Here is an 8,711-nt window from a genome sequence, read left to right on the forward strand (position 1 = left end):
AAAAGTAATCTTCAGCGTCGGCGTGCTTGGTTAATTAGTTGTCGTGAGACCTTGAGCGTGATCTGGAGCGGGAACGCGACCTGCTATCTTGGCGGCTACGCGAGCGCGATTTTTCGTCGCGTTTCAAGGAGCGCGAACGGGAACGGTCGTCGGGTCTTCTGGAGACGCTCCTGGAATGGGACTTAGGGCGGCGGGAAAGTGAGCGAGAATGTGATCGTTTCTCGGCAGATTTCGGGCGCGATACAGAGCGAGAGTGCGATTTGGGCCTTGATGGGGAACGGGAGCGACGGTCAGATTTCGGGCGGCTCGAGCGGGAACGTGAGCGGCGCTCGGATTTGGAGCGGGAACGTTCGAGCGATTTCTTACGTGAGACGGAGCGGGACTTGGACTTCTTCGCGGAACGCGACCTCGAACTGGACCTGCTCTTCCTTGGGCTCCTGCTTCTGCTGCGGCTACTGTACGATGATGAGCGACTGCTGTGCGGTCTATCCTCGATCAACCTGATCTTGCGACCGTTGATTTCTGATTTATCCAGCTTCTCCATGGCGTTACGCATATCCGAGCTGGACGCAAACTCGACGACGCCTTCATTTCTGCGTTTCTTGTGGGCATCGGCGTAGGTTACTTCGCCAGCTTGACGCATATAATCCTTAAGGTCTTGCCAAGAGACCCTTGAAGAGAGGTTCTCCACAATCAGTCGATGAGCTGTACGAGTCGGGGGTCCGTAACGATCGTTGCGTGATCTGTGCTCACCACCACCACCACCGCCGCCGCCGCCTCCGCGAGTAGGATGATCCCTATCCCTAGCGTAATACTGGTCCCTACCGCGAGGAGTACCTCTGGCCCTCTCGACGGTGACCCTAACGCCAAGAAGCTTCTTGCCGTTCAATTCATAGACTGCGTCCTCTGCGTCCCTGTGATCGTCAAATTCGACAAATCCATAACCGTTCTTCAAGAGCACCTCGCGCATACGACCATAACCTCTAAAGAATCGCTCTAAGTCACGTTCATTTGTGTCGCTAGGTAAATTACCTACAAAAACGCGTGTGCCTACCATGGCTCTGAACGAAAACTGGCTTGGATCTCTTTCGGATATTTCACTTGGCACAAGTACAGACCCTGCGGCGGTGCTGTTTTGATCCTCGAATCCCAGGAGTTATGCGAAGGCACTTCTAGCATGCAACGTACGTCCTTCTCGGTGATGACTCCTTTGGCTATGCCTATTAAAGCAGCTAAGATGCGTCTGACCTGCAAAGAGAATGAAAAAAATTCGGTCAAAACAACGATTTCGGCTTTCCCTCCAAACAACCAGCACAGGTCCCTATATTTCGTTTTTTTGTTAGGTTAGGAAACGTGTCTGAGGCGACGCGTCTATCTTAAGATGCTAAACTTACGAGTGAATAATGCGCGTTCCACCGTGTCGGCTTTCGACCGATCTGGCGACTTCGAAGAAACAGCGGGCACAAAAATAAATATTTTAAAAAATAACTCAGAAACGTTACGAAGATTCGGTGTGTATTTGTCACACCAATCTGAAGGCGGCGAAAGCGGTTGTCACATGTAAACGCAGTGTTGCCAAACAAAAAATATTATTCATTCTATCGCCCAGCACATAATTAAAAGAAAGTTTTTAAGTTTACCAAAAGCACAATTTTCTATAGTTACAAATTATGTTAAAGTTATTGAAAAAAATAATAAACATAAAACTGAAGATACCGATTCAAATCAAAGTCCAACTAATATTTCTACACAGTTTTTAAAATAAATCTACTTTTCAAAAACTTTAAAATTTTATCAATTGTCTCAAAATTTAAAAACTTCGCGGGAAAAGACTTTATACCAATATGTCATCAGTTGGCAAACTCATCGTTTGTCCCCGACTTTCAAAAGAACTATTATAACTGTATTATTTTAATTTAAAATTAGTTAATTGAAATGTATTAGTTAAATTTTTTTTACTATGGGTTCTACCAAAACTTTAGTGTAATACTGAATAGTTGGCAAAGAAATTTGTAATATTTAAGATAGAAAATTTAAATTTTAAAGATGTTAATATTTACCAATAGTAAGCTCACACTATAATATTTGAAGATTTGATCTAACTGCACAAACTGTTAGTGCAAGACTGATGCTTTGAAAGCAAGAGTGCTACTTTTTAAAAATGCAGAACTCTTTTAAAGAAGAGAAATGTATTGAAAGTTGCGTTAATATTGTCAAAGTAAAGACTTTTAAATATTAACGATGTTAATATTTACCTAATAGTAAGCACAAATAATAGCAGTAAAAGACTAGATCTATCTTTAGCAACTGTTTCTGCAAGACTGATGCTTTGAAAGCAAGAGTGTTTATTATGTATACTATTTCTTTTGTGAATGAGTGGGGATGTACTTGCGCCCTTTGAGAAACGAAATGTAATTAAAGTCACAATTCTAAGAAACGTAGCATTTATAAAATTGTCTTCTTCCCTAAATATGGCTTTGCCAACGATACTTGTTAATGTTTAGAACAAATAAAATAAATTTTAGAAAACTTTTTAAAAAGACAGAACTCGTTTAAAATACAGATATGATTCTAAAGTTGGATTAATAAAGACTTATAAAAACTAAAAATGTTAATATTTACCTAATAGTAAGCACAATCAATAATTGTTGAAGACTAGATGTATCTGCAGGAACTGTTACTGCAAGACTAATGCTTTGAAAGCAAGAGTGCTTGTTATTTATACTATTTTTCTGTCAATAGTGGGGGTATACTTGCGCCCTTTGAGAAACGAAATGTAATTAAAGTAACAATTCTAAGAAATGTAACAAATGATATTTGTTAATGTTTAAGACAGAAAATTTAAATGTTAGCAACAAACTATTTAAAACTTAAAGAGAAAAGACAAGTTTTTTAAAGTTGCGTTAATATTGTGAAAGTAAAGACTTTTAAAAACTAAAGATGTTAATATTTACCTAATAGTATAGTAGTAAGCACAAATAACAACAGTAGAAGATTTGATGTATCTGCAGGAACTGTTACTGCAAGACTGATGATTTGAAAGCAAGAGTACTTATTATTTATACTATTTTTCTGTCAAAGAGTGGGAGTGTACTTGCGCCCTTCGAGAAACAAAATGTAATTAAAGTAACAATTCTAAGAAAAGTAGCAATTGATATTTGTTAATGTTTAAATGTTACCAACAAACTATTTAAAAGTTAAACAGAAAAAACAAGTTTCTAAAGTTGCATTGATATTGTCAAAGTAAAAAACTTTAAAAAATTAAAGATGTTAATATTTACCTAATAGTAAGCACAAATAACAATTGTTGAAGACTTAATGTATCCACAGGAACTGTTACTGCAAGACTAATGCTTTAAAAGCAAGAGTGTTTATTATTTATAATATTTTTCTGTCAATGAGTGGGGGTATACTTGCGCCCTTCGAGAAACCGAATGTAATTAAAGTAACAATTCTAAGAACTGTAGCAATTGATATTTCTTAATGATTAAGGCAGAAAATTTAAATGTAAATAACAAACTATTTAAATCTCTTAAAGCAACAAGAACAGTTTTCAAAGTTGCGTTAAGATTGTCAGAGGAGGAATATTAAAGATGTTAATATTTACCTGATAGTATAATAGTAAGCACAAATAACAACAGTAGAAGATTTGATGTATCTGCAGGAACTGTTACTGCAAGACTGATGATTTGAAAGCAATAGTACTTATTATTTATTCTATTTTTCTGTCAAAGAGTGGGAGTGTACTTGCGCCCTTCGAGAAACGAAATGTAATTAAAGTAACGATTCTAAGAAATATAGCAATTGATGTTTGTTAATGTTTAAGGCAGAAAATTTAAATGATGCCAACACACTACTTAAAACTTAAAGAAAAAAGACAAGTTTCTAAAGTTGCGTTAATATTGTCAAAGTAAAAACTTTCAAAAACTAAAGATGTTAATATTTACCTAATAGTAAGATCACACAATATAATATTTGAAGATTTGATCTAACTACACAAACTGTTAGTGCAACACTGATGCTTTGAAAGTGCTTAATATTAATATTTTTTTGCTATTGAGTGGGAGTATATATGCGTCATGTGGAAAAGAAATGTTACAATTCTAAGAAATTTAGCAATAAAAATCGTCCTTTTTGATAAAATTCAAACTTGTAAAAAGGCAGAACTCTTTTAAAGAAGAGAAATGTATTGAAAGTAAAGTAAAGACTTTTTTAAATAATAAAGATGTTAATATTTACCTAATAGTAATCACAAATAATAATAATACTTGAAGACTTGATCTATCTGTAAGAACTGTTACTGCAAGACTAATGCTTTGAAAGCAGGAGTGTTTGTTATTTATACAATTTTTCTGTCAATAAGTGGGGGTATACTTGCGCCCTTTGAGAAACGAAATGTAATTAAAGCAACAATTCTAAAAAAGTAGCAATTGATATTTGTTAATGTTCAAATATTACCAACAAACTATTTAAAAGTTAAAGAGAAAAGACAAGTTTCTAAAGTTGCGTCGATATTGTCAAAGTAAAAACTTTAAAAAACTAAAGATGTTAATATTTACCTAATAGTAAGCTCAAATAACAATTGTTGAAGACTTGATGTATCTGTTACTGCAAGACTAATGCTTTGAAAGCAAGAGTGCTTATTATTTATACTATTTTCTGTCAATAGTGGGGGTATACTTGCGCCCTTTGAGTAACGAAATGTAATTAAAGAAACAATTTTAAGAACTGTAGCAATTGATATTTGTTAATCATTAAGGCAGAAAATTTAAATGTTAACAACAAACTATTTAAATCTCTTAAAGCAACAAGAACAGTTGCGTTAAGATTGTCAGAGGAGAAAGATTTGTTTTAAAATATTAAAGATGTTAATATTTACCTGATAGTAAGCTCAAAGTATAATATTTGAAGGCTTGTTCTATCTGTAGAAACACTGAGTAGAACTGATGCTTTAGAGATAAAAATCAGCATATATATACTAAATTTTGGGGTGTATGCGCAGTAGGGGTATTTTGCGCCCTTAGCATAGAAAAGGTGAATTCCGAGAAACGCAGCAATAAAACGATGGGTCAAGCGTACTGATAAAAAAAATTACCTGCTTGTACAGGAATCCATTCGATTCAATGAAAATATTGTAGAATTTGCAATCACTCTCTTCAGTTATACCAAATGTGGGCCAACTGTACTCATTGTAGAAATGTCCAGATGCTTCAACAATTTCCAATCGTTTGATCACCCTCCTTGTCATTTTATCAGGTTTCTTCGTGCCTTTTGCCATGAAAGATCTGAAATCATGCAAGCCATGGAACAACTTACAAGCACTACTAAATTTTTCCACATCAAAAGTGCTAGTACTGAAAAAATCGAATTTAAAACCTTATTCAATTTGCAATTCAATTAATTACCTAATAAAAGAGACTCTCTCAATCTCCTCAATTGGGATCTGTTTCAGAACATTGTTTTCATTAATATTCTCTGACTTAATTATACCAAGCCTGTACATGTAAGTTCTAGACTCGGCATTCCTACTGTGGAAGTCTGGAGGGACACAGTAAGTCCTAATAACTCGAATTGGTAACTCATGACGGATAAAGTATTTATTTAAGACTACAGTGAGAGATTCCGGTGGGTAGGGTCTACCTTTCTCACTAATCAAATCCACATGCATGGTGCTCTGCAATGCATGCACTCCAGAATCAGTTCTAAAATAATAAAACAATTGAATTTCCCAATATTGTCAAATGTTTCTACAATACTCGCACCTACTAGATGTTACAACTGAAACATCATTTGCAGGCTTCAAATTTCTTAAACCAATCTCTATACGTCCCTGTATAGTACTCGTATCCTCGCGAATCAATTTTGTTAATTTCACTTGTCTTTGAGCACCCCTGGATTGTTGAAAAAAAAGAGAATACAAAAATCAGTTAAAAAAATTGTTTATAATTTCGTTTCAAAGATATTAACCTAAACGGAGTCCCAATATAAGAAATATTTAGTAAATATCTTTGCATTTTATCGCAGTTTTGATAAGTTGATATTTGAATTAAATTCGAGGTTAGATCATGCTTTGAAACCGGCCAGTTATGTAATCTGTCTCATGTTGATGCTTGTTAAATTGTCTAACTGTTTTCATTGATTAGGTTTGTTTAAATAATTAAAGGATAGATATTGTTTAATATATGTTTCAGGTAAATTTTATTAATTAAAGCTGAAAATTACAAAACAAGTTTCATTTCATTTTCTAGTTTCACATAAAGAGTTGCCTATAAAGAATAGTTAAGGCAAATATAAAAAAGTATATTTTTGTTATTTGATACAAAAATCTTATAATCAAATTGTTAAACTTATAACTTTATTTATAATTGTAATTGTAAAGAGATAACGTTCTTAATTCTTTGGTTTAAGTAAAAATATAGGGATTACGATATTAATTGAAGTTTAGATTGACGTTAAACTAGGTCTCTACAATTGGCCTAGAAACATTAATATATTTTAATTGATAGAGATATCCGATCTTCGATTGATTGAATTGGTGTTGATTTGAATGTAAGCTGTGTAACAAGACGAAAATACCCAAACAATTTCTATAAATAAAGTAACTTAGTACATTTAATTGGAGAAAATTTTTAATATTTTAAAATTTAATTAGTTATTAACAAATATACAATAGCAACATTTTTCATTTAAGAAAAAAATCTTCATATTAAGCAAGGTTAGACAAAGATTTTCTTGGAGCTCAAAAATATGTGACAAATATGCATTACTTTGGACATAACTTAGAGATTCTTACACACTTTACACACACTTTATTATTTTTTACTTTTATATTTGTTAAATTCCGTATTACTAACTGCATAAATTTGAAAAAATAGATTAAAATAAAAAAAATTCTTACAAATACTTTTCAATGTAGACATCACTATTATATAATTAAAAAAAAACGACAAAAGAAACAAATGCAATAAAACAATTTGTTTGTAACAAGTTAGAGCTTTTAGATTTTTATTTGTAAGTGCGGGAGTTTGTAAGTCGGGAGATACCTGTATTGGCTAAAGTAAAAAAACACATAATTTTATTACAATAATTAAAAATACTGTAATATTAACTATTAACATCAAAAAAAAATACTGTATCAGCTTAATATAATTTGTAACTACTTAAATAATTCTCAAGCAACATTTGAAAAATTACATCTATTCTTTTAAATTTCATTTTTTTTGTTGTAAATTTGTTGATATTAAATAACAATTGACAATTATTTATATATGTTTTTCTTCTTTATATTACCTTAATATTTGTCATAATAAATAAACATTTAATTGTTGTTAGACAATATTTGTTTTTGAAATTATTTCTACTCATCTTCTGTTCTCTTCATTTTATATACAAATAATTAAAGCTCCATCATTCTCCAGCCAAATGATGCCACAGAATTTATTATTTGTTTCGTTTCGAGAAGATTTACGTTTATTTGGTTTAATTTATAATTTTATCTTTTTTATATTTACATACATACGTCTTACTTTTTTTGTATGATTTATTGTGACAATTTATATTTTTTGTGTCTCTGGGCGGAAAGAGTGTGGTACCATTATAAATAATAATTATTATTATTTGTTTTTCATCTATTTTGTTATTATTATAAAACAAGAAGTTTTTTTGCAATGCAAAAAATTAAATACTAATATATTTTTGAGATAATTTAAAGAAACGTATGCATTGAAATTAATAGAATGAAACATAATATAAAATAAAAACAATCCCTTAGATCAATAGTCCTGTGCACCAGTCATTTTTTGTATGAAAATGTTTAATTATGTTTGTTTGATTGTTGCAATAAAGGATATTATTATTCACAATAATCACAATGTTTAATAAACAATTGAATGATAAATTATTATAGATTAAATACTTTAAATATATTTTTCTAATATTTGTTTCTTAAAAATATACATTTAATTTTCTTTTAATGTAAAAAAAAATATGTACATATTTTTCTGTTTTTAAGTAGAAAAAAGGAACAAAACATTTGTAAGTATTTAATTTTATTGCTACCAATATATTCGCCTTCTCCGAAAATCATTATACCTGCAACCAAAGGTTCTAGACGGTTTCATAATCAACAAAATCAGTAGCGTAACAATCGGGGTTGAAACGTGATGTAAAAAAATATGTTTTTTTTTAATCATTGACATTAGGAAACTATGTTTAACCCTTCAATGTCCTAAGTTCCAAATTTGATATCGAATTTTTAAATCAAATTGTACACTTGCAATTGGTTTGTTTTTAATATTTGGGTGTACAGTGGAACCTCGCATAACGAGCATTTCTCTTAACGAGCAAAATGAATTGTAAGAAAATATATTCGCCTTCTCCGAAAATCATTATACCTGCAACCAAAGGTTCTAAAAGGTTTCATAATCAACAAAATCAGTAGCGTAACAACCGGGGTTGAAACGTGATGTAAAAAAATATGTTTTTTTTTTTAATTATTGGCATTAGGAAACTATGTTTAACCCTTCAATGTCCTAAGTTCCAAATTTGATACCGAATTTTTAAATCAAATTGTACACTTGCAATTGGTTTGTTTTTAATATTTGGGTGTACAGTGGAACCTCGCATAACGAGCATTTCTCTTAACGAGCAAAATGAATTGTAAGAAAATATATTTGCCTTCTCCGAAAATCATTATACCTGCAACCAAAGGT

The 8,711-nt window shown here is 31.9% G+C and overlaps 2 protein-coding genes across 2 annotated transcripts; both read right to left on the reverse strand.

The window, feature by feature from the left end:
• Positions 1-10: 10 nt before the first annotated feature.
• On the reverse strand, positions 11-1,074 carry LOC108564423 (serine-arginine protein 55-like). The gene has a single exon (XM_017923467.1). The coding sequence runs from the start codon at positions 1,055-1,057 to the stop codon at positions 35-37; it is 1,023 nt and encodes a 340-aa protein (XP_017778956.1). The 5' UTR covers positions 1,058-1,074; the 3' UTR covers positions 11-34.
• Positions 1,038-6,066, reverse strand: LOC108564424 (tRNA pseudouridine synthase-like 1). Its single transcript, XM_017923469.1, has 5 exons — positions 5,968-6,066; positions 5,763-5,891; positions 5,406-5,702; positions 5,096-5,354; positions 1,038-1,248 (listed from the first exon to the last, which is right to left on the reverse strand). Exons 1-5 carry the CDS (start codon positions 6,012-6,014, stop codon positions 1,051-1,053), a joined length of 930 nt encoding a protein of 309 aa, XP_017778958.1. The 5' UTR covers positions 6,015-6,066; the 3' UTR covers positions 1,038-1,050.
• Between the last annotated feature and the right edge of the window lie 2,645 nt (positions 6,067-8,711).

Source organism: Nicrophorus vespilloides, unplaced genomic scaffold, assembly GCF_001412225.1.
Source record: "Nicrophorus vespilloides isolate i.1.1-1 unplaced genomic scaffold, Nicve_v1.0, whole genome shotgun sequence".
Classification (NCBI taxonomy): domain Eukaryota; kingdom Metazoa; phylum Arthropoda; class Insecta; order Coleoptera; family Silphidae; genus Nicrophorus; species Nicrophorus vespilloides.

Bases quoted from the DNA above. Each gene is read 5' to 3' on its own strand.
- LOC108564423 (XM_017923467.1), bottom strand. From the start codon at position 1,057: ATGGTAGGCACACGCGTTTTTGTAGGTAATTTACCTAGCGACACAAAT.
- LOC108564424 (XM_017923469.1), bottom strand. From the start codon at position 6,014: ATGCAAAGATATTTACTAAATATTTCTTATATTGGGACTCCGTTTAG. The intron at 5,892-5,967 runs GTTAATATCTTT...TCAACAATCCAG, and splicing joins TATATTGGGACTCCGTTTAG to GGGTGCTCAAAGACAAGTGA. The intron at 5,355-5,405 runs GTAATTAATTGA...CGATTTTTTCAG, and splicing joins GAGAGAGTCTCTTTTATTAG to TACTAGCACTTTTGATGTGG.